This window comes from Periplaneta americana, chromosome 4, assembly GCF_040183065.1.
Source record: "Periplaneta americana isolate PAMFEO1 chromosome 4, P.americana_PAMFEO1_priV1, whole genome shotgun sequence".
In the NCBI taxonomy this organism is placed as follows: domain Eukaryota; kingdom Metazoa; phylum Arthropoda; class Insecta; order Blattodea; family Blattidae; genus Periplaneta; species Periplaneta americana.
This window is the reverse complement of record NC_091120.1, coordinates 183,852,551-183,880,247: the sequence shown is the minus strand read 5'-3', so window position 1 is coordinate 183,880,247 and position 27,697 is coordinate 183,852,551. Positions and strand designations below refer to the sequence as shown.

Sequence of the window (27,697 nt, the reverse complement as noted above, 5' to 3'; positions counted from 1 at the left end):
TTATCAGTTGTTTGTACATTGTATTTACTTTGTAATTGATAAATAATGTGAGGTGATTACTGATTTAATATCTGCTTTTCAGAACATGGACATGCTCACGGCCATTCTCATGGAGGGTTTGGACGGAGTCACACACGACTTCAACATCTGGTAGCTACAGACGATAATGAAAATGATGAAACATTCCGGCCGCCGGTGCCTCCTCCGACATCGTCAGTGCTGGGATCTGCCAGGAAGAAAGAGCAATGCCAGCAGTCTCATGCGCACGGCGGCAGCGCTGCCTCGCAGATGAACATGCGCGGCGTGTTCCTCCACGTTCTAGCTGATGCCTTGGGCTCTGTCATAGTCATCGCGTCTGCTGCAGTATGTTTCACTTCACAATATCAGACTCACCTGCCCCCACTCTCCCTCTCCCAGTATTCGATTCTTGACATTCATTATTATGGCTTCCTGTTCCCTTAATGGTCTAGTGGTTTTCAAGTTAGTCATTGCTTTCAGAGTTCGTGGGTTCAAATCTGGTCAAAGCAACGGATTTTAAAAAGAGATAAAATCATTAGTATGGCTTTTTCCTAAAAGAATTGAAGTTTTGGATTCTGTGTTATATGAGGGTCATTATTTTCATAAATTTGACGACAGATCGTAAGATGACTGAAATGTGATTTATTTTTCTGATGACAGGTCATAGAAGACTAAAATGTGATTTTTTTCTGATGACAGATCATAAGATGACTTGAAATGTGGTTAATTATTTTCTGATGACAGATCATAAGATGACTTGGAATGTGATTAATCATTTTTCTGATGACATCATGACTGAAATGTGATTATTGTTTTTTTTTTTCTGACAGACCATAAGATGATTTGAAATGTGAGTAATTATTTTTCTGATGACATAAGATGTCTGAAATGTGATTAATTATTATTCTCCTGATGACAACTTAAGATGACTGAAATGTGATTAATGTTCTTTTTTCTGATGACTGATAAGATGACTTGAAATGTGATTAATTACTTTTCTGATGACATAAGATGACTTGAAATGTGATTAATTATTTTCTGATTACATCATGACTGAAATATGATTACTGTTTTTTTCTGATGACAGATCATAAGATGACTTGAAATGTGATTAACCCTTTGCAGCACAAATTAATTTTTTATGTTTTCCATATCATGGCTCATAACAAAGCTTCGATAAATTTTTTCAACATTTTAACTCTGCACACAATTTCAAAACACAGATGGCACCTTTATGTATGCTCAAGAGGTGGTTCCTTGGTTGAATATCCGTGTCATAAAATTTAGTAAGAAAGAAAACGGTGGTTCTCCTGAACAACCACTATGCTCCAAAGGGTTAATTATTTTTGTGATAACATAAAATGTCTGAAATGTGATTAATTATTATTCTCCTGATGACAATATAAGATGACTGAAATGTGATTAATGTTCTTTTTTCTGATGACAGATTATAAGATGACTTGAAATGTGATTAATTACTTTTCTGATGACATAAGATGTCTGAAATGTGATTAATTATTTTTCTAATTAAGTAAGATGACTGAGATGTGATTAGTTTTTTTTTCTGACGACAGTTCATAAGATGACTGAAATGTGATTAGTTTTTTTTTTTTCTGACGACAGTTCATAAGATGACTGAAATGTGATTAATTATTATTTTCCTGATGACATCAAAAGATGACTGAAATGTGATTGTTTTTTTTTTCTGTTGACAGATCATAGGATGATTTGAAATGTGATTAATCATTTTTCTGATGACATAAGATGACCTTAATGTGATTACTGTTTTTTTTCTAAAAACATCATAAGATGACTTGAAATGTGATTAATCATTTTTCTAATGACATCATAAGATGACTGAAATGTGATTACTGCTTTTTTTTCTATGACAGATCATAAGATGACTGAAATGTGATTAATTATTATTTTCCTGATGACATCAAAAGATGACTGAAATGATTGTTTTTTTTCTGTTGACAGATCATAGGATGATTTGAAATGTGATTAATCATTTTTCTGATGACATAAGATGACTGAAATGTGATTACTGTTTTTTTTCTAATGACAGATCATAAGATGACTTGAAATGTGATTAATGATTTTTCTGATGACATAAGATGACCTTAATGTGATTACTGTTTTTTTTTTTCTAAAAACATCATAAGATGACTGAAATGTGATTACTGCTTTTTTTTCTATGACAGATCATAAGATGACTGAAATGTGATTAATATTTTTTTCGTTGTGCTTATGAGTAATCATTAACTTGTGGTAACAAAAAAGTAACTAATTTTAGGTGCGCGGTAAAAAGGTCGTAATTTGCAAGTTTTCATTAGATCAAAACGAAGTTTGAAATGAGGACTATTATCATTATGATGGGTTGGAAATGATGCTCTACATCATTATGGAAGAGGATAGAAATATGCGCATCATACCTTCTGAAGAAGTACATTTTTTGTAACCATATGAATATCATAACTCAAAACTACTAATTTCTGACTTACGCCATTTTACCGCGCATTATAGAAGTATCACTGCAGTGAGGGGTTACCATATTTGTTGTGATGTCACTGTTGCAGGTAGTTTATCTCACCGACTGGAAGTACAAGTATTATATTGATCCAGCTCTGAGCTTGATCCTAGTCCTGCTGATCCTGCGTTCAGTGTGGCCTCTTCTGCAGGAATCTGCGTTAATTCTATTGCAGACAGTTCCAACCCACATACAGGTGGACGCCATTCAACGACGTCTGCTTGATAAGGTGGATGGTGTCCTTGCTGTGCATGAGTTTCATGTATGGCAGCTTGCTGGGGACCGCATAATTGCCTCAGCACATATTAGGTAACTGCATTTAAGAAGAAATATAATATTGTCACTGTCACACCAGCGAATAGGGATTATAAAGAATGGACACTTCGCGTCGGTACCTTTGATGTAGCCGGACTGATTTCAATGACCTTCAATCAAGCTAGAGCGTGAGATTATGCTTTCCCCCTAGAGTTGGCGCTGACATCACTCCAGCTAGCAGTCGACACAGCGGAAATATAACGCATATAATTAATACATCTAGGTACATTATGTACTCAAATAAAATAAATTGGATCCATAATATAATAAATCCGTCATTAACTGTAATGTCCAGACTCTAGAGTTCCTTTATAATGAGAGTTGAGACGTTGACCCCAACAACAATTAAAATATGTAATGATTTGACAGCGCTGAAAATGGAAAAACAAAACTCTTACGAGAAGTAAAACCATATACCTATATTATATTAAACGAATTCGATACTTAATTTTATAATGTATTATATTATTTTATAATATAATTTATTATATCTGAAATATAAAATATTATTATTACAACTAGTTTGTCACTGAGAAATAAGGAAAAGCTGTTAACTTGAATTTAATTGAAGCAAAGCATTACTGGATTATGCAATAAGGTAGGCGATGTTTGGATCCTGTGTCTCAACTCTATTCTCAATTATTATCTTAGCGTATGCTCGATTACACTAACCTCTAGCGCTTGAAAGTGGAACTATACGCTGGCGCACAGAGAAACAAAACACAGGAAAATTCGCTCAGTGTCCATTCTGTATAATCCCTATTCGCTGGTCATGCATTTTGTTGTTACAGTAAAATTCCTCGTATCCGGCAACTATGGGACAAAGCCAGTCAGTGCCAGATAACTGATTTTGCCGGATAATTGGAAAATACATTTATAGGTTATGTAAAGACACACTGCACTGCACAAACATCTTTTTTCATGTTGAAATTTGCATACTTACGGTACCGACTCCAAGGGGGCTATATTTAATATAATTAAATATGTACCAAACCTATATGCACATAGAATTATTCCAATTCAGAAACAACTAAGTAAACTAAAAGAACTCCAAAAGAAAATAACATTTCAATGGATACCTAGTCATTGTGGTATACCTGGAAACGAGAAAGTCGATAATATTGCAAAACAGGCAACATATTTGCAACCAAGACCTCTTCAAGTGATATCTCTATCCAATGCTTTTGCTTCAGTAAAGTCTCATTTTACAAACCTATGGATAAACAATTGGCTCTCTTCTGACAAAGGAAAAATTTTACAGTCTGTGCAAAAGAAACCAAATGACCTGGAAATGTACAAAAACTTGCCCAGACATGTTCAAACATTTTTAACAAGAGCCAGAACAGGTCACATTGTCACTCAATTGTACCTACACCGATTTCACATTTCTGATAATCCTACTTGTCTGTGGTGTAATAATCATGATAAAGATCTGGAACACATTCTTCTATACTGTCCATCCATAAACCACAAAAGAAGTAAATTAAAATCATCAGTACCAGTTGCAGAAGACACAGCTCTGCAGTATATATTGACTACACCCCACCTCTGGCTACTAGCAACAGGCATCTATAATGAACACCAATCAAAATACCCCTCATTTCTCGTGAAAAACAACAACTGAATAGACTACAGTGGACTATAGTGGACTTTATGTTGTCAGCAAACAGCTGGATACATTAAGAAGATATATTGAAATTTTGTAATTTTCATACAGCTATTTAAAAATAAAGTTTTGAAATACCGGTACATACAATGTTTATTTTTAGTACTGAATATGGTAATGTACATACATCAGTTCATAATTATTGTAATACATAATAACGTAAAAAATGATCATAGTTTTCGTAACCTTATGGCAATTTTAAATGGCAGTCATGTGAGTCATGTGACGTTAAGAGCAGTGGAGCCAACATCGAACCACAGCCTAATACATGTATTAGACTGTGGTCGAACTATGAAGATGATGAAGTAGCACTCGATGATTTGAGCGTAAGAACATTTCGCTTGCATTTCGCAGAATCCATTGTGTGACATCAGTGCTTAGCGGCAATAGCCATGATACTATCCATCACTCGGATGAAATTTTTGTGCACTGTAGGAAAAGAAAATTTCACACTTTCCTATTTAGACTCATTCAACACCCCTTCGAAACAGGCGAGTTCAAGTGATAAATTTAAAGATATCATCTCTGCACATTCTTTGCAAGGCCCAAATGACAGCTTATTGATGCTACACTATATAGCTACTCCAGGGACATAACGGGTTTTTTTGTCTATGTTTTCACACATGAACAATGTAAAGAGTAAATATGATACGTGGCATGTGCAATCCATGAAAACCACTCACATCTTCGTCCGACTCTTCCCTTTCGCATGAATGACTTTTTTTTTTTTTGGTCTAGCCAAAAGTGCTATTGTTTTGGTATTGTCAGTTATTTGGGTATTGGATATGTGGGATTTTACTGTATTTGCTTAAAAAACAATTGGTTTGCATGATATGCTGATCATCAAATTGAAATGATTTTTGTCTGAATTTAAAAATTTCAGTTGAAATCAGATGTGACAGAACCTTTGTGTCGATATGCGTGAATAATGATTTTGTATGTATGTGCGTGCGTGCGTGCGAAGTTAATGTGGAAGCTAGTAAATGGGATCTTTTTATGCAAGTGTGAAGATTATACGTCTTGATTACACACCTTTATCACTTAAAATTTTGTAAATTTGTTGTATAAACAACTTTCCTGTGTTAATTTGAAACTATACTAGTAATTTACCTTATTTACACGCTTATAATATATAGGCTGAACAGAAATTTGAACTGAACAAATGTAATATTTTAAAATTCCTTTTCAGAACGAAAAGTTACATTAGTTCGGATCAAATTTCTGTACATTTAAAGGGCGAAACTAAAATTATTTGAATCATTTATTATCATAATACACTGCTCTCTTAAATTGACTGAGCATATTGAGAATTAAATCAATGGCTTTCCCAAAACACTCTATGAAACGTTTTATATAAAACAATTATTATCTCGAAAAGGAAGCAAAAACGAGCAAAATTGTATTAAAGTTTTTTTGTTTGAAATATCCCAAAGAATAACCCCCTGAAATTAATGGCATTACTTAAAGTTTACTCTGTATAATCTTTATTAATTTTTTAATTATAATTTAATTATTTCAGGTGCAGAAATTTATCAGAGTATATGAAAATAGCGGAAAAAGTTAAAGAATTCTTTCATAATGAGGGTATCCATTCAACCACAATACAACCGGAATTTGTGGAAGTTAACGAGGTAAGTGCTTACATCAGTTAATTTTTAATGTCATTGGCTTAAACGTAACATATAATTTAAACATGGAAACAGCTAAGAAATATCCTCGAACAGTCAAGTACCTTCACTATTAGTTAAAAAACAAATCTCGAAAGGTAAAATCCATTCACATTCGGTAAAAGGGACTCCCTTTGTAAGTGAAATGTTATTTTTACAAATATAGTTGGCAACTGTGCATGAAAGTGATATAAAAAATCCATTGTCCTAAACTGGATTTGAACTCAGATCTAATATAAATTTGATTTTTGATCTCAAAATTTTTTTTTATAGTTCCCTGAGGATACAATCCAACCAGCTCCGACAGAAGACTGTGTGTTGGACTGTCCCAAGACAGATAAGCCGTGCACTCTGTCTACATGCTGCGGACCTTCTAAACATGTATGTATATCACACAGAGAACACTTCCCATTGTTTCGTTCTCTAGGAAGTACCACTGTAAACGTCAGTAGTAAGTTCTGTTTCATGAACAATGTGACTGTAAAGGTAAGCTTTCACTACATCGTATCGCACTCCTCGTACGAATCGCACACAACGGATATTTTAAGTGCACTGCGTTCACTGTAACGGCTCCACCTCATCACCTCATCCGATTCCCGTATCAGCTATTTAAAACATGACATCATATGATATTGACATTCTGAAAACAGAGGAGTTGAGGTTAGGTCTATTAATTACATCTGTTAGCAAATAAGAATTTGTAATTGCTTCATGCGTCTTAATTGAAGAGGAAGAAACGAAAGAAATATTGGTTACATAATATATTTGCAAGAAACGACTTGATTACTGTAATGGGAACGCCTCAAATTATATAATTCTTCGCAATTTTCTACACGCGAAATAAGTTTTCCGTCTGCCATTTTGGCGTGACACTGAACATGGCACAACATAATAGTAACAGTTGACCAATTAAAATTGATTTATTAAAGAAGGCCATGATCGCACGCATTGGAAAAGTTGTCCATCCTAGAAATGTAGACGGATTTGCCGAGAGGCGATGCATCCGATACAATGTAGTGAACGCGGTTACATAACAATTACAGCAAAGATAGTCTTTTTCCGATCCGTGCAATTCGTCCGATGAGTGTGATACGATGTAGTGAACACTTACCTTAATTGTGTAGGTTTAGTCAGAACTAGCTGATGGAAATAGTTTTTCTGTGCCTATAGCAGTCTCTTTCATTCTGTCCATAAGCGTTAGTTCTCTGAAAGTTATTGCCATAATATCATTATTTGCGCAAGACCCACCTTGATTGCATCCGTGATTTGGTGGTCAGCATGCTGGCTTCGAGATCTGGAAGTCACGGGTTCGATTCTCGGGCTCGGCTCTCGAGAAATTATCCTTGAAAAAAGAATGATTTCCTGGATGTCTAACAAGCAAACGTTCTGATGGGGACAGATAAAAAAGTTAAATTTTTTTCTTTCACCATGATAATAATGTCAAAAGAAGTGCTTATACAAATTTTGGCCACTCGACTGCAATTACGAGGTCGTCCAGAAAGTGATTTTCCTTGGGGTCGTTTATAGAAAAAAGCACAATTTCATGGAAATATTTATTGAAACAGATACAGCAATTGTTGCGTTATTTGTCAACATATCCCCCACTGGAATTGAGACATTTTTCATACCATGGGATCAATTTTTGTGTCATAGAAGTCAGCCACCTGGGATCGGAACCAGCGTTTGACTGCATCTGCACCTCTCTCTGTTGATCCCATGATATGAGAAATGTCTCAGTTCTGATGAAAAATATGTTGAAAAATAGCTCAACAAGCTGTGTCCGTTCTAATAAATTTGTCCAATGAAATTGTGTTTTTTCTTTCTGTTAACGGCCCCTGGCAAATTAATTTTTTTACGGCCCTCGTAATTGCGGTCGAATGGCCAAAATTTGTATAACCACTTCTTTTGACATTATTACATGGTGGAAGAAAAAAATTTAACTTTTTTATCTGCCCCCATCAGAATGGTTGCTTGTAAGAGTCTGGAAATTTATATGATTATGGGTGTGACTGTGAGTATGCTTTCAATCATCTGATAGGTTAAGAATACTGGGTGTTCAGTTCAAAATGTGTCATGGCTCGCTATATGCCGTCATATGGCTAGCCGATGAGCCTAGAGAATTCAATCTTCCTACACTTCCGCAGAAGTGTATAACCTATGAGGTAGAGAAGTTGCCTACCAAGTACGGCGTTCATTCTGAAGAGTACGTACCGATACGTACGGTAACGCCGGTAGTGGCAGGAATGTGAACTGTTTGGAAATACGTACTGTCGGGATATGGGGAGAGGGTTAAGACGATTACTTACGTATTTGTTGACATTAACTTCGACGGTCAACATGGACACGGAGCATTTGATTTGTGTTGTGGAATGTTACCTACGCAACCGATGATAACAAATACCCTGCGTACGACTTGCCAGCGCAAAACAAAGTTCGAAAGAGGTTATGGTAGCACACAGACCGTACAGACCGCCATCTGTTGCTACGATGTTCAAGTTATACCGTACACGTTCTCAAGTTCAGATTGAAGAACGCCTTAAATAATAGGCAACTTCTCTAACATATAAGCTGAAACTTGCTTCAAATCGGTGACCCAACAACAGTGACGTCATGACACACTTTGAAATGAACACCCAGTATTTCCTTTTTATTTATTTTTGTGGGTAATTTTTAATTATTACTTTAATTTTGGATTGTGTGCCCTGAGTATTCTTGGGATTTTCGCACAGCTTATCTTACAACATTTTTGGGATAGTAATGTAAAATAGCTTGTGTTGCATCTATTTAAGTCCTTATAGTATAATGTACCAATAATTGTAGTTATAATCATCTCTTAGATATATGTGCCAGAACGAGTTTTTCTTCAATAATAGAAATGTAATAATAAATTAAAACAATTAATGACGTAATAACTTGTACAAGAGGTGTAGTAAAACAGGGAGATGGCACTGTATACTAATTGTGAAGTGCTGCCTCACCAAAAGGTATTGCTTAATGACAAATATATTCATTCATTCAATTCATGCACAATAATGTCTCGCGGCTAAAAAGTTGCATCAACAGCGCAATTAGTTCTCAAAATATTCAAGATGGCTGGATACTTTCTGGACAGACCTCATATAGGCTACCTTCAGTTTGATCATTGTTATGACCTCTGCAACATTCTGGTAATGACTTACAGAATTTAATATGCACAGGGCCGCCGACAGAATTTATGGGCCCCTATGCAATACTGTATTCAGACCCCCATTGAAAAAAGTAACAATCACAAGTTACCAGTTATTTTAACCATAATAATTATTTGCAAAATAAATAAAAGATAACCTCATACACAGATACGAACCTAAAATATACACTTTTATTACATTGAAAACTTTTAGCACAATTTCACTTTAGCACAATATATTATATTCATGAAACACTATTCCTAAACACCTATAATTTCTAACTTGCAGTCCAACATCAACAAACAACTCTCCTTGACTTCATGATGCAAAATCATCAATTATATCACCAAAATTTAAAGATCTAGCAAGATCGCTCTCCAGACTAAGGAGACCAAGGTTACTCGTCGTTCTTGACACATTGTTTATATGAATACATTTTTTATTTCCTTCATTTTGCTGAAGGATCTTTCAGCATCAGCAACTGTCACAGGAATTGTATAGAATATTTTAATGGCTATACAAATATTTGGAAATAAACTGTCCAGTTTTAATTCTCTCAGACTATTTAGGAGATTCCTAGGTTTCAGTGAGGTTGGCCCTAAATTAGAGATATGAATTGATTTTAAATATTTCGGCTCATCACTGATCTCATTGTTAATGTCTTCATAATATTTTTCACGCAGTCTAACACTCATGTTAATATCTTTCAATTTTTTCTGTCCCGACTTACGCCTGTGTCTTATCTATTGTGCAGTTAAACTATAACCAGTAACACTAATGAACAGAATTTAATAGACAAACGACAACAAAAAGACGAAAGTTTCGACACGAAACATACAATGTACTGAAAAGGAAACGTGATCCTGAGACTTCGGTTTGGGAGCATCCACTAGCATATTGCAGTGGGCCAGCGGGGGTGATTAAAAAGGACAAGCCAATAAATAATTGAACGTGTTCGGTACAAGCGACAGGAACATAGTTCAGGCAAATGCCGGGGCCCTCAAGTGTCGTGTCGGTGAACGTTAATGCAGGAAACTGATATTCTATTATATAAAAGTCAAATATTTAGATATGAAGTGGTAATTTGTATTATTTAATTCTACTAATGTTGAGTTAATATGTCAAATTTATGTAACATATGTTCTTACAAAATTTTATAGTACCCGTATGTATCTAAGAATAATTCATCTTGATTACACAACTTTTAACACTGTATCACTTCGGAATATGTATGATAAGAACTTTCTTGTGTTAAATATTATTAACGTACCTTGTTAACATGTTTCGACCTATTTTCGATCATCTTCGGAACTGGTCGTTGTAGGTCATGGTGCCTCTTGTTTCCTGTATGGGTGTGTTCGAAGTATAGAGTCAAAGAGTGTATGTGTTTTGAAATTGAGTTGTGTGTTGAGAATATCGTTGGGATGTGTTTTCGTGTGTCTTATATTTCATATTGTTCTAGTGTGTTGAGTTTCTGGCTTTTCGGTTGGATGTGCAGTATTTCCATGTCTGTGTTGATGTCTCTGTAGGTGTGGTTGGCACATATGCAGAACACATCACAAATGCCAACCACACCTACAGAGACATCAACACAGACATGAAAATACTGCACATCCAACCAAAAAGCCAGAAACTCAACACACTAGAACAATATGAAATATACAGACACACGAAAACACACCCCAACGATATTCTCAACACACAACTCAATTTCAAAACACATACACACTTTGATTCTACACTTTGAACACACTCACACAGGAAACAAGAGACCCCAAGACCAACAACGACCAGTTCCGAAGATGACCGAAAATAGGTCGAAACATGTTAATAATATTTAACACAAGAAAGTTCTTATCATACATATTCCGTAAGAATAATTATTCATGATAATAAAAAATAATCAGACTCACTTAATCTGACGGGTCCTTATTGCTCACTGGCCCATATGCACTCGTCCCCTTTGCCCCCCCCCCCTTCTCGGCGGCCCTGATTTGCACTCTATATATAAACATTGGACTGAACAGTTTTATCTTAAATTCATTACTACTACCAATGTTTCATGCTCTTATAGCCAGTGGATTCGGATATAGAGTTACAGCCAGAAACCAACCAGCAAGACCCTCAGCCAGGCACCTCGAGGACATGAAATAAGCCCTGAAGCAATGGCAATGAAGTCTCTCCATTACAGCATCCTAGCTGGTTCCTCTTACCACTTCTCCCTCCAGTCCTGTTTCTATGTCACAGGTATATTTGTTACCATGCAAGTGTTGAAATATTGCACCTGGAAGATAGTTAGTTAATCTCATTTGCTCAATCACTTGTCATTAAGTGACACATACCGGTACTTTCTTATTGTACACATTACATAACAGTTAAACCTCCCTATTAGAGGAATCAAACATGAAAACAGCACTATTTGCAGATGATATAGTTTTGTAGACTTCCGGATCTTACAGACATAGAGACAAAATTCAAAATTCTGCTCTTAAAGCTCTAACTCAACTACATGAATGGAATACATCAAATTTGATGACACTCAATTTAAGCAAAAGTAACTACCAAATATTTTCACTTGGTAAAAAAGAAAGAGAATTCAATATCCAATACAGTGGCCAACACCTTCCTAGGACTTATGAATCCAAATATCTTGGAGTTATTTTCGATAGTAAGTTAACATGGAGCAACCATTTGAAATACATTTCTGAAAAAGCTCGTAAAAGATTCTCCCTTCTAAAAAGACTAGCAGGAAAGAAATGGGGATGCTCTAGGAATACTTTGAACACTACATACAAAATGTTCATACAGCCAGTGCTGACATACTGCGGAGAAATTTTAATTACTTCACCTTTCATAAACGAAATAGAATATGTTCAAAACCAAGCTCTCAGACTCATTACTGGTGGAATCAAAACAACTCCAATAGATTCTATGAGATTCCTCATTAATATTAACAGCATCAAAATGACAATATAAGAAAAAGCACGCTTTCAGTATGAAAAACTTATCAGATTACCAGGAAACAATTGGCATTCATACTGTCCTCTCTGTAGATTGAAAACTCAAAAAAGTTTCATATCCATGGTTCAAGAATTAAAACAGAAAATCAATATCCCGAATTACTTACAGACCTGTTACTAAATCTACATATTACTCTGTGAAAAGATTTATTAAATCTACATACTTAGACTTCAACAAACAAAATTTGATAACACAATCTCAAGGGAAAAAATGGAACTCTCTGCATCAAAATCTACAGTTAATTCCCGATTTACCACGAAAATCGTCTGTAGCTGCATTTAGGTTGGCAACAGGCCATGATTGTTTGGCCAAACACCTGCATAGAATTGGAATATATCAGTCCCCTAACTGCCCATTGTGCAACTCAAACCAAGAAATGGATTCGGAACACCTCAAAATCATTGGCTGACCATGATAAAATATTGGAGTGCAAGAGGTCAAATGACTTTATTGTCAAACGCCTGGCAGTAGAAAACAACAACATAACAATTAAAGTAAACACTATTTTAAATAAAGGTTTATCTAATAAATTATTTCTAATCGCACTCTTACAGTTACTTTTCTTTTCCAAAGTCACATATTGACACTGTTGAGCAAGTGTAGAGTGGAACGCTCATTGAAAAGACATGATCACAAATAAAGGTCTAGACAAATCAAACACTTTGGAGTAACAGCATGTCCGACTATGAAACGAGCAGGTCCGGGTTCAGATCCTGGTTGGAACTAGAGGTAGGGTGTGACAGCATTTTTTCATCACAGCTCCGGAAAAATCCCTGTGATACATAATAGCGATTTTGTCACAGTGTAATTTTTGTGTTCAGATTATTCTTGGCGATTGTGACAGACTACAATGTGTTCATAATGCATGCATTTGATTTATTTGCAACGTCCATAGATCTGACCGTGTCACACACCTTCACTAAATATGCTGTCCTGGGTCCGTCTCAAAGAGCGAAGAACTATTCACTCTCTCACGTTACTCTTCAATATTCTTCAGAACTCTAACCCTAGCTACTTAGCTTCTCGTTTTCAACATTTGTCCTCGTATCACGAAATGTTGTTGTTACTGTTTTCTAATGCCAGGCGTTTGACAATGAAGTCATTTGACCTCTTGCACTCCAATATTTTTCAAAGATATTGTCATGGCCAGCCACTAAAGCACAGATTTTGAGGTGTTCCGAATCCATTTCTTGGTTAGGGGACTGATATATTCCTATTCTGTCCAGGTATTTGGCCAAACATTCATGGTCTATTGCCACTCTAAATGCAGCTACAGACGATTTGCGTGATAAATCGGGAATTAACTGTGGATTATGATGCAGGGAGTTCCATTTTTTCCCTTGAACGTGTGTTATCAAATTTTGTTTGTTGAAGTCTAAGTATATAGATTTAATAAATCTTTTCACAGAGTAATATGTAGATTTAGTAACAGGTCTGTAAATAGCAGTGCTGCCCTTCTTTGCTAAAGCATCCGCATTTTCGTTTCCCAGGATTCTACAGTGGGATGGTATCCATTGGAATACAATTCTTTTATTGAATGTTATTAATTGAGAGAGTATTTTAGTTATTTCTGCTGTTTGAGATGAAGGTGTGTGTTTAGAGACTATTGCTAGAACAGCTGCTTTGGAGTCTGACAATATAACTGCATTCTTAAATTTATTGATATGGCAAAGAATATTCCTGAGACTTTCACTTATTGCAATGATTTCTCTATCAAAACTTGTCATTCGATATCCAAGAGATCTATAAAGTGAGAAGAGACAGCACGTAACACCTGCACCTTATTCGCTGGAGATCAAGGAGCCATCAGTGTATAAATGAAGCCAGTTTTGTGCAGGATACCTAATATGAATTGTCTCGAAAGACAGTTGTTTCATTATTTCAGTGTTTACTTCTGATTTCAGTATTTCTTCACGAAATAGATACTTGCTCACAACACCATATCACACTCTCCATTTCTAAACACAGAACATCCTCCTACTCTTCATCTTTCACCGTCTGTGCAACTCATCTCTGGAACTCTCTACCACAACATGTCAGAGACTGTCGGACATTATCTAGTTTAAAAAATAAACTAAAATTGCACTTATTCAATTCAGATTCCTTTCAATTATAAGGCCTTTTCTCTGCGATAGTTTTGTAAAAAATATATATGTTTCTTTTCCTTCCTTTCCTCTTTTTTTTTTTGTTCTCTTGATCACCAGATGAATTTATCATCATACCCTTTTTATCGTGGATTTTATTTAATTTTCGTAGATATTTTTGTCTTCTTTTTTATTATTATTTTATACATTCCATTTGTTATATTCTTCCTTACATTTTCCCTATTAACTATTTCTACTGAGTTGCTTTTATTATATTCCAATCTTTAAGATCTGTATTTTATTTTCTTTTTTCTATTATGGTATTATTTTCATGTTGTTTAGTGTCGATGTTATGTTTTTTTTTTTTTTTTTTTTTTTTTTTTTTTTTTTTTTTTTTTTTTTTTTTTTTTTTTTTTTTGTAGTCGGAACCCCTGACAAACCTATCACAGCAACAAAATCACATCTTCAAATAACACTCCACTACTAGTTGGGGCAAGTTACCTGGTCATTTTTGAGGTTTCCCTCCTCATCTAATTGAAGCAGAATTGTTGGGTTACTTTCGGCGTTGGACATTGGATTCATTGCTGATGTCCTCCCGTATCAATTAACACACATTTTGTAATAGATACTTGTCCAGTTAAATAGTGACCTACATATATTTCTTGTGTTTTACAGCTAGTCAGTGGTTTGTTACAGTCTGTAGCCATCTCTCTAGATCTGAAACAAATATTAGCAGCATTTTCAATATTTGTGGGATAAATCGTAAGACAGTGAATGCCAGTAGGGGAAGTTATCCCCACTCTCACTGCTTGGCACCTCGCTCACCTGCTCTCTCTCTCTCTCTCTCTCTCTCTCTACTATCTGTCCCGCTTCGGTGGATCACTGCCTACCGCGTCGCACGTATTTCATATTCTACAACACAATACAACCAAATTAATGTGCTTTAGACAACAACCACATGTAATGTGCATTCGACACTACGTTTTTTCCTCGAACAAACACATACTTTGAATAAAACAACACTGGTGGATCACTGCCTACCACCTCGCACGTATTTCATATTTTACAACACATCACACCACAATACAACCAAATTAATGTGCATTAGACAATGACACACATTGCATTTCTGCAATATGTTATTTCAGTTCCCTTGAACATAAATAGATTCATTTTCCCTTCTACCACCAACTCGTCTCGGTAGCCGAGAGGTCTAAAGTGTGACCAAAAAGCGTGCGTGCGTTTCGTTAGGAAGATAGACGGATCGAATACTACCCTCTGCAAAGTCATAAGTAAAAAAAAAAAAAAAAAAAAGAGAGAAGGAGGGGCTGGTGAGAGAGAGGAGAGACAGAGGGAAACAGGACGAAGTTCCTCTTTTGCTTCATAGATGCCGCATTCATTCTTTTTGTTCCACTTTCCTCCACTAGATGTCACCCTACCCTAAACCCCTATTTCCACTCTTTCCCACTGGAGTGTGTGGTGAGCTTGTAGAGGAAAACTGGAAAGGGGTCGTGGGTGGAGCTTAGCATTCACTGTTTTACGATTTGCCCTATTTGTGGGAGCAGAGAGCAGAAGTGTGGTCACTGGTTAAGTCCTCCTGTTAACACCACGCCTGGTCTGATCATTCAAAGGAGGGTTTGGGCCGAGATAATGTTGACGAGCATTCCTCTAGTCATTCAGTTAATGTTCACCTTCCTTTGAATGCAGACATCTCACATGTGTTTTCTGTGGTTTTTTAATGTAAATTTATTTCTGTACGCAGGTTTCATTGTAATAATAAAATGCGTGGTTTTCAATGCAGGGCCGTGATACCCCATCTCCAGGCGACACTCCATACCTATGTCGGCAGCGTAATAGTGCAGCCAGCTTTAATAATAGAGTACAAGAACTTAGCGAAATGGAGAGCGGGCATTTACTTGCCTCTGCTACACCGTGCACAGCACAGGTAACTGGTCATCAGATCATGTATTTCACAATTTAATATTCCAGCCTTTTTTATATAGGAATTAATATTTAATTATTTTCTGATTGAATGTATTGCTATTGTATCTCTTCTTTTTTATTGCAGATTAAGTGTATGTGTAAATATTAATTGTTATTACCGTATTTACCCGTGTAATAGACGCACTTTTTTTTTTTTTCGATTTTTATAACAAAAAACTAGGGTGCGTCCTTTATGCGAGGAAAACATTTTAGTGAAGAAAAAAAAAAAAAAAAAAAACACGTGTTAAAGGTGCGTCAGCTCGAATGCTGAAATAATCAATAGAATATGTAACGATGTATGAGCTGCGACTAATTTATATATTTATTGCGTCGCACTTAAGACCAGGGTTTAAGCCACAGTCGCATTTGTCGCATTTTGCTACTTGACTTCTAAAAATGCAACAAACTTTCAATGTAAATGTGCAAAAATGCGGCAACCACATTGGACTTCAGAAACGAAGATGGTAATGGAGAAAATGAAATCAGAGATGTGTTTGAACTAATCTGAATTTAAATGAAATACTAATGGCATGGGCAATGTTCGAAAAGGTATTGAGCAACAGATGTTCAGGAATTGATTTCAAAGAGTTGGTGCAATTCATGTAAGTTAAGTGAACAGTTTCTTCTAATTGATTTATATAATTCCATCGCATACTGTAAATTGTGATCGAGGATTTAGTTGCATGAATCTTGTAAAAACTGAAATTACAAACCGCCTTTTAGTAAAAAGAGTTTAGCACTCTGCTAACAATAAATGTTGATTGCTGCAGTGTAAGATTTGTTGGAACCATAAACTGGGAAAACTTCCAATATTAAAGAGGACAGTAGGATCTGAAAGCAGTAAGGTTATTGTTGTGTTATAACAAGATCAGAGCAAACAAATTACTATTGACTAAATAATTTAATAACATTCAATATGTAAATATAATAACAAAGGAGGAAGGATAAAAAAGGTTAACAATAAATTATACCATATAAAAGATAAAAATTCAGCTAGAGACATAAAATGTACTCGTGTAGCTAACTTGCAAGACTCTTAAAATAATTCTTCAAATATACAGTCTCCAAGGTCAGATGTAGAACACTAATATCACTCATAATAGTCCAAGGAGTCAAAATGCGCCTGGACAAGACTAGAATAACCTCATGGGTAATAACTGAGAGCCTGTAATATGTAAAGAGGAAATCAAAAGCTTAAAACGTTGTGGAGCGTGCACAATGGGCACAGATGTAGACACTGTAGGAAATTACAGTCTTTCACCAGAACAGTTCTAGAAAACCCCACAGTAGAGAGTTACCATCTAAACCAAACGATAATAGAGTACAAGTCCCGGTTTTGTAAACACGCAACACTGAGACCAAAATATATCATCGTTAATGCCCCTTTGCAATGCTGATGGGCCCCACCAGTGGTGACTCGTGATAAAATATTATATGTGTTCACAATTTTGTGTTCCAAAATCGAAGAGAATTTGAAATCGTATGTTTAGCCTAATATAAAATGTCATGATTCCATTGTTTCACAATAAAAAAACCGTATATAAATTCAAAAGAACGTATAATAATAATAATAATAATAATAATAATAATAATAATAATAATAATAATAATGAAACCTAGTCTTTTTATTTCCAATTTTTCCTGGTAAGCCAGATTACCCAGTTCTTTACTGTTCCAAATTACTTGAACAGAGTTCATTGTTTACGTTTGTTAAAAATGAATACATACCACAGTGTCATTATTTACAAAAGCGTGTATTTAGTAATATATTTTCATTCACAACACACTGATACATTATAGCCTATACCAATACTGTAATCCCATTCACAAAGATTGATTACTATAAATACATGCCACTAAATATTATTCTTAAATATTATACAATAATATACAGATACTTAAATTCATACCACCACCACATTCAGCCAGCATGTGTTTAAAAGCCAAACTGTGCTATTATGCTGACACTGAAGTATAGTAATTCACAAACTACTCTCGTAGCAGCACTGTACACATTCACATTAAGTAAACGTTCTGACAGTGAGATGCTGACACCTACAGGCTAGAATACAGACTATTAAATTTCATCCTCGAGATATACCACGTGAACGATAGCATCGATGCACCTGACATCTGTAGGATAGATTCACTGTTCACTTAACGCTTTGTGCTCTTGACGAGTCATAAGCGGTCAGCTAAAGACAATTTTGTCCAGCGCATGCGTGAAATTCCTGTAACCACCTTGCAAAGAGCACGGCTTGTACGTGAACGGATGTTGCCAAGTTTACATAAGAGTTTATGCAAGATGCGGGAAGTCTAAAATACTCGATTCTGATATTATACATTCCCACTACGTCAATACGGTATTAAATAATAACTAGTCGTGCATTAATGGAAACAAAGTGTTCACGTGCTCTTGTGCTCTTATTGACGCACCGCCACTGGGTCCCACAGATACACAGAGCCAGACAAAATCCCATGTAATGCATCTTTCATGGAAAACCAAACACTTGAACTCACAACCCAATATCATAACTCGTAAACTTGTCATATGCTGGCTCCCAGGTATCAACCAGAAATTCCAGATAATAAACCAGTATCCTTGATTGGATGAGATAGTGCGGCGTTGTTTTGCTATTGTCGAATGTTTGTAGAATATTCTGCCGGGCTGCTCAGCTGCCCCAATCACACGTCCATCCTCTTTAGTGGTAGGTGCTCAACTCCTTGGTGCATTGTCCCCTAAGTGCCATCATGATGCATGGAAGGGGTTATGGCTGTTAATATTCAAACAAGCCAATTAGAATGTAAGCCTTCATCCTAATAAAGAAAAGAAATAAATCTCGTAGAACCAATATAGTACAGTAATGCCCTCTAGGCTAAAAGCTACTGATCCAACTTAATAATAATGCTCTCTAGACTAAAAGCTATTGAACCAACTTAACAATAACGCTCTCTAGGCTAAAAGCTATTGAACCAAGTTAACAATAACGCTCTCTAGGCTAAAAGCTATTGAACCAACTTAACAGTAACACTCTCTAGGCTAAAAGCTATTGAACCAACTTAACAATAACGCTCTCTAGGCTAAAAGCTATTGAACCAACTTAACAATAATACTCTCTAAGCTGAAAGCTACTGAACCAACTTAACAATAATGCTGTCTAGGCTAAAAGCTATTGAACCAACTTAACAGTAACACTCTCTAGGCTAAAAGCTATTGAACCAACTTAACAATAACGCTCTCTAGGCTAAAAGCTATTGAACCAAGTTAACAATAACGCAATCTAGGCTAAAAGCTATTGAACCAACTTAACAGTAACACTCTCTAGGCTAAAAGCTATTGAACCAACTTAACAATAACGCTCTCTAGGCTAAAAGCTATTGAACCAACTTAACAGTAACACTCTCTAGGCTAAAAGCTATTGAACCAACTTAACAATAATACTCTCTAAGCTGAAAGCTACTGAACCAACTTAACAATAATGCTGTCTAGGCTAAAAGCTATTGAACCAACTTAACAATAACGCTCTCTAGGCTAAAAGCTATTGAACCAACTTAACAGTAACACTCTCTAGGCTAAAAGCTATTGAACCAACTTAACAGTAACACTCTCTAGGCTAAAAGCTATTGAACCAACTTAACAATAACGCTCTCTAGGCTAAAAGCTATTGAACCAACTTAACAGTAACACTCTCTAGGCTAAAAGCTATTGAACCAACTTAACAATAATACTCTCTAAGCTGAAAGCTACTGAACCAACTTAACAATAATGCTGTCTAGGCTAAAAGCTATTGAACCAACTTAACAATAACGCTCTCTAGGCTAAAAGCTATTGAACCAACTTAACAGTAACACTCTCTAGGCTAAAAGCTATTGAACCAACTTAACAATAACGCTCTCTAGGCTAAAAGCTATTGAACCAAGTTAACAATAACGCAATCTAGGCTAAAAGCTATTGAACCAACTTAACAGTAACACTCTCTAGGCTAAAAGCTATTGAACCAACTTAACAATAATACTCTCTAAGCTGAAAGCTACTGAACCAACTTAACAATAATGCTGTCTAGGCTAAAAGCTATTGAACCAACTTAACAATAACGCTCTCTAGGCTAAAAGCTATTGAACCAACTTAACAGTAACACTCTCTAGGCTAAAAGCTATTGAACCAACTTAACAATAACGCTCTCTAGGCTAAAAGCTATTGAACCAAGTTAACAATAACGCAATCTAGGCTAAAAGCTATTGAACCAACTTAACAGTAACACTCTCTAGGCTAAAAGCTATTGAACCAACTTAACAATAATACTCTCTAAGCTGAAAGCTACTGAACCAACTTAACAATAATGCTGTCTAGGCTAAAAGCTATTGAACCAACTTAACAATAACGCTCTCTAGGCTAAAAGCTATTGAACCAACTTAACAATAATGCTCTCTAGGTTAAAAGCTACTGAACCAACTTGACAATAATGCTCTCTAGGTTAAAAGCTAGTGAACCAACTTAACAGTAACGCTCTCTAGGCTAAAAGCTATTGAACCAACTTAACAATAATGCTCTCTAGGTTAAAAGCTATTGAACCAACTTAACAATAACACTCTCTAGGCTAAAAGCTATTGAACCAACTTAACAATAACGCTCTCTAGGCTAAAAGCTATTGAACCAAGTTAACAATAACGCAATCTAGGCTAAAAGCTATTGAACCAACTTAACAGTAACACTCTCTAGGCTAAAAGCTATTGAACCAACTTAACAATAATACTCTCTAAGCTGAAAGCTACTGAACCAACTTAACAATAATGCTGTCTAGGCTAAAAGCTATTGAACCAACTTAACAATAACGCTCTCTAGGCTAAAAGCTATTGAACCAACTTAACAGTAACACTCTCTAGGCTAAAAGCTATTGAACCAACTTAACAATAACGCTCTCTAGGCTAAAAGCTATTGAACCAAGTTAACAATAACGCAATCTAGGCTAAAAGCTATTGAACCAACTTAACAGTAACACTCTCTAGGCTAAAAGCTATTGAACCAACTTAACAATAATACTCTCTAAGCTGAAAGCTACTGAACCAACTTAACAATAATGCTGTCTAGGCTAAAAGCTATTGAACCAACTTAACAATAACGCTCTCTAGGCTAAAAGCTATTGAACCAACTTAACAATAATGCTCTCTAGGTTAAAAGCTACTGAACCAACTTGACAATAATGCTCTCTAGGTTAAAAGCTAGTGAACCAACTTAACAGTAACGCTCTCTAGGCTAAAAGCTATTGAACCAACTTAACAATAATGCTCTCTAGGTTAAAAGCTACTGAACCAACTTGACAATAATGCTCTCTAGGTTAAAAGCTACTGAACCAACTTAACAATAACGCTCTCTAGGCTAAAAGCTACTGAACCAACTTAACATTAATCCTCACTAGGCTAAAAGCTATTGAACCAACTTAACAATAATGCTCTCTAGGCTAAAATCTACTGAACCAACTTAACATTAATGCTCTCTAGACTGAAATAATGCTCTCTAGGGAAAAAGCTACTGAACCAACTTAACAATAATGCTCTCTAGACTGAAAGCTATTGAACCAACTTAACAGTAACGCTCTCTAGGCTAAAAGCTATTGAACCAACTTAACAATAATGCTCTCTAGGTTAAAAGCTACTGAACCAACTTGACAATAATGCTCTCTAGGTTAAAAGCTAGTGAACCAACTTACAATAATGCTCTCTAGGTTAAAAGTTACTGGACCAACTTAACAATAACGCTCTCTAGGCTAAATGCTATTGAACCAACTTAACAGTAATGCTCTCTAGGCTAAAAACTATTGAACCAACTTAACAATAACGCAATCTAGGCTAAAAGCTACTGAACCAACTTAACAATAACGCTCTCTAGGCTAAAAGCTATTGAACCAACTTAACAATAACGCAATCTAGGCTAAAAGCTACTGAACCAACTTAACAATAACGCTCTCTAGGCTAAAAGCTATTGAACCAACTTAACAATAACGCAATCTAGGCTAAAAGCTACTGAACCAACTTAACAATAACGCTCTCTAGGCTAAAAGCTATTGAACCAACTTAACAGTAACGCTCTCTAGGCTAAAAGCTATTGAACCAACTTAACAGTAACGCTCTCTAGGCTAAAAGCTACTGAACCAACTTGACAATAATGCTCTCTAGGTTAAAAGCTACTGAACCAACTTAACAATAACGCTCTCTAGGCTAAAAGCTACTGAACCAACTTAACATTAATCCTCACTAGGCTAAAAGCTATTGAACCAACTTAACAATAATGCTCTCTAGGCTAAAATCTACTGAACCAACTTAACATTAATGCTCTCTAGACTGAAATAATGCTCTCTAGGGAAAAAGCTACTGAACCAACTTAACAATAATGCTCTCTAGACTGAAAGCTATTGAACCAACTTAACAGTAACGCTCTCTAGGCTAAAAGCTATTGAACCAACTTAACAATAATGCTCTCTAGGTTAAAAGCTACTGAACCAACTTGACAATAATGCTCTCTAGGTTAAAAGCTAGTGAACCAACTTACAATAATGCTCTCTAGGTTAAAAGTTACTGGACCAACTTAACAATAACGCTCTCTAGGCTAAATGCTATTGAACCAACTTAACAGTAATGCTCTCTAGGCTAAAAACTATTGAACCAACTTAACAATAACGCAATCTAGGCTAAAAGCTACTGAACCAACTTAACAATAACGCTCTCTAGGCTAAAAGCTATTGAACCAACTTAACAATAACGCAATCTAGGCTAAAAGCTACTGAACCAACTTAACAATAACGCTCTCTAGGCTAAAAGCTATTGAACCAACTTAACAATAACGCAATCTAGGCTAAAAGCTACTGAACCAACTTAACAATAACGCTCTCTAGGCTAAAAGCTATTGAACCAACTTAACAGTAACGCTCTCTAGGCTAAAAGCTATTGAACCAACTTAACAATAACGCTCTCTAGGCTAAAAGCTATTGCACCAACTTAACAATAACGCAATCTAGGCTAAAAGCTACTGAACCAACTTCACAATAACGCTCTCTAGGCTAAAAGCTAATGAACCAACTTAACAATAACGCTCTCTAGGCTAAAAGCTACTGAACCAACTTAACAATAACGCTCTCTAGGCTAAAAGCTATTGAACCAACTTAACAATAACGCTCTCTAGGCTAAAAGCTACTGAACCAACTTAACATTAATCCTCACTAGGCTAAAAGCTATTGAACCAACTTAACAATAACGCTCTCTAGGCTAAAAGCTACTGAACCAACTTAACATTAATCCTCACTAGGCTAAAAGCTATTGAACCAACTTAACAATATTGCTCTCTAGGCTAAAATCTACTGAACCAACTTAACATTAATGCTCTCTAGACTGAAATAATGCTCTCTAGGGAAAAAGCTACTGAACCAACTTAACAATAATGCTCTCTAGGCTAAAAGCTATTGAACCAACTTAACAATAACGCAATCTAGGCTAAAAGCTACTGAACCAACTTAACAATAACGCTCTCTAGGCTAAAAGCTATTGAACCAACTTAACAGTAACGCTCTCTAGGCTAAAAGCTATTGAACCAACTTAACAATAACGCTCTCTAGGCTAAAAGCTATTGCACCAACTTAACAATAACGCAATCTAGGCTAAAAGCTACTGAACCAACTTCACAATAACGCTCTCTAGGCTAAAAGCTAATGAACCAACTTAACAATAACGCTCTCTAGGCTAAAAGCTACTGAACCAACTTAACAATAACGCTCTCTAGGCTAAAAGCTATTGAACCAACTTAACAATAACGCTCTCTAGGCTAAAAGCTACTGAACCAACTTAACATTAATCCTCACTAGGCTAAAAGCTATTGAACCAACTTAACAATAACGCTCTCTAGGCTAAAAGCTACTGAACCAACTTAACATTAATCCTCACTAGGCTAAAAGCTATTGAACCAACTTAACAATATTGCTCTCTAGGCTAAAATCTACTGAACCAACTTAACATTAATGCTCTCTAGACTGAAATAATGCTCTCTAGGGAAAAAGCTACTGAACCAACTTAACAATAATGCTCTCTAGGCTAAAAGCTACTGAACCAACTTAACAATAATGCTCTCTAGACTGAAAGCTATTGAACCAACTTAACAATAATGCTCTCTAGGCTAAAAGCTATTGAACCAACTTAACAATAATGCTCTCTAGGCTAAAAAGTACTGAACCAACTTAACAATAATGCTCTCTAGGCTAAAAGCTATTGAACCATCTTAACAATAATGCTCTCTAGGCTAAAATCTACTGAACCAACTTAACATAGGGTGACTAGATTGCCAAAATAAAAAAAAAAACGGAACACTTATTAAAGTTGAGATGAATCAACATGTTATCTAAACATTATTACTTGTGTTTATATAATGTCAGTGAGCAATAAGGTCCAGTTTTATTTATTTTAAAGTAATAAATACTACACTGTTAACAATAACTAGGCTATAGGCCTAATAATTATACTTAATAGAGTAGCATGGATACTTGGCTTAAGTCATTGTTAACCATTTTTTTTATATTGCAACTAGTCTGGATTAATTAGGTTAACTTATATGTTTAATACAATTTCTTATGAAATAAAACCATCTACCCTTCAATAAGGGTGACCACAAGGATCCAGGAAACAAATACATAATGAAAATAAGGTTAATTGGACCTTACATTATATCCATGTTACTGTATTCTGAACTTGTTATTTTGCTTGTATTACCTTTTAACTATTTTAACATTCTCCGTGAAGGTGAACTGTACAATCAGCATCATATTTCTTTGATGAGTAAATTTGCTTAGAAGTGTTGGTCGTTCTTTCAGGAAACTATAGAAGTCCATTCAAAATACATTTTTTAAATTACATTTTGTGATTAACATGTTCTTTGTTGAATTCATTACGGTGACATCTAATGGAAACAATATAGAATTAATCGATGTTTTATGTGATCATTAAATAAAATAAAAGAAAAAGAAATATTTCAACAATAATTTAGGGAAATGAGGGACACCATTTTTAAAAAATGGGACAGTTGGCGTCCCTAGCATACTTTTCTCGGGACAGGGGACAGAGAGGCTGAAAAAAGGGACAATTCTGTTAAAAATAGGATGTCTGGTCACCCTAACTTCACAAGAATTTTCACTAGCAGAAGAGTACTAAACTTGTTAGAGAGGATGTTGAAGTCTGACGGTGGAAAGATGAAAGATGAAGATAGCAAACCTATAAAAGATAAAGACCTAAAAAAATAAAGGAGAGAAAAGGAGAAGAAAGCGAAGAAAATAAAAATAATAAAAACCTAGTGACGTAAGAGACGCCACAGATTGGAACAGGCCATGAGACCTGACTGCTTTATGATGTTAATTGTGATGATGATTATGACACCTAAGTTTCTTTAATTCATCGTTAACACTCTAGCAACTATCAATAAGTTCGTTCCAACAAGCGGTTCATGGATCAGTTCATGTACGGTTCCTGTACCATCTTATGCGCATGCGCTAGTTGAGCATCTGCTATGGGATTGAAACTGGACTGGGCGCTGTTGGAACGCTTTCGCGAATCTTTGTGTACTAAATCCAGAGATGCTATAACTGTGATCATCTTTGCTAAGAACGGGATGCTTATTATTATCGTTTCGCAGCTAATTCTAATTGCAGAAAATAGAATTTCGATCATTTTCTATAAAAAGATGACAATAAATATGGAAGGCAAGAATTCCGCTAATTCAATGTCTTGTACTGAGGGACTCTCATCTAAAAATAGTTTTTTTTTTTAATTATTAATGTATGTACGTTATTTATTATACTTTTAATCAAATCTGCATGTTGAAATTGTAATTAACTATTTCAATACCCAAATAATTTCCATTTCCTTTCTTTTTGGCGAAAACTTAAATTAAATCTCTAGTTTTATTATTCGTCTGTACTGTCACTTTTCATCTTAACCTCATTGATGTGAACAGTCGATCATGTCTTTCTTCAGTATCCTGGAGACATTGGTGAGCTTATGTGCATGTGCCAGTAGCGGCTTGCCGTAAAAAAATAGGTTAAGTGCTGTTCACATACACAAATGCTTGAACAGTTTTACCAATATATGAGTAGGCCTACTATTCACACTCATTTATCAACATTTTCTATGTACTGGTACCTAAGTATTTGTATAATAGCATTATAGTGATCAAACTTATAATATACACTATGATGTAGGATTAATACACTATATACACTTATCACTAATATACTCTAAATACATTAAATAATAAGTTAATATATAAGTACACACTATTAAACTACATGTGTACATTTACGCGTGCGTTAAACTTTCAAATACAAGAGTTGGAACAAAACTGGTAAGATCATGAGCTCATGAGAAGAAATAATACATGCCGCGTAAAACAACTTTTAAACTTTGCGAATGTATTTGGGGTGTATTCTTGATAAAATAACATAAAGCCAGCTAATTTACCACTGCAGGGGTGGCTGCTTGGTAACAAGGAATGAGGATACTATTCTCAGGTCAGGTAGTGTATAGCCTACTGTAAAATTTCACAGCCCGTAAACAATAGCCTCCGACCTTGGAGACCAACTTCAACCCTTCTGTATTATTAGTACCGTTAAATCTGCTAACTGGTTACTCCACCTACAACAAGTCTGACAGTTCTCCGTAACTGAAAGACTCAGAAACGCACTTCACTCATACAATCTTTCTTTAGTGTGTGATGTCACGTTACCATGGAAACCAAGTGCTGTATGAGAATGGGAGCCCAAATAATTTCACCTCTACAGTATTGTGAGGTCCAATAGACACCGCTCGGCGCTCGTAACAGTTGACATTCTATTCAGTGGACGGTTACAGGTACTATTTATACAACTAAACACTGTTCATAACGATTAAAAAGAAAACTTTTTTTTTATTTTAGAAATACGGTATCGGTAATAACTACTGGGTGTTCAGTTCAAAATGTGTCATGGCTCGCTGTATGCCGTCATGTGGCTAGCCGATGAGCCTAGAGAATTCAATCTTCCTACACTTCCGCAGAGGTGTATACCCTAAGAGGCAAAGAAGTTGCCTAGCAAGTACGGCGTTCATTCTGAAGAGTACGTACCGATACATACGGTAACGCCGGTAGTGGCAGGAATGTGAACTGTTTGGAAATACATACTGTCGGGATATGGGGAGAGGGTTAAGACGATTACTTACGTATTTGTTGACATTAACTT

At 35.6% G+C, this 27,697-nt stretch overlaps 1 protein-coding gene across 2 annotated transcripts in view; it reads left to right on the top strand.

Moving 5' to 3' along the window:
• The window catches only part of ZnT63C (zinc transporter 63C), a 239,585-nt gene that overhangs the window by 196,966 nt on the left and 14,922 nt on the right, over positions 1–27,697 (top strand). For both annotated transcript variants that reach the window (XM_069824501.1, XM_069824502.1), the window contains exons 5-9: positions 83–363; positions 2,598–2,857; positions 6,049–6,160; positions 6,470–6,577; positions 16,270–16,413. In XM_069824501.1, the coding sequence (XP_069680602.1) occupies positions 83–363; positions 2,598–2,857; positions 6,049–6,160; positions 6,470–6,577; positions 16,270–16,413 (905 nt within the window). The remainder of the gene's footprint in view (positions 1–82; positions 364–2,597; positions 2,858–6,048; positions 6,161–6,469; positions 6,578–16,269; positions 16,414–27,697) is intronic.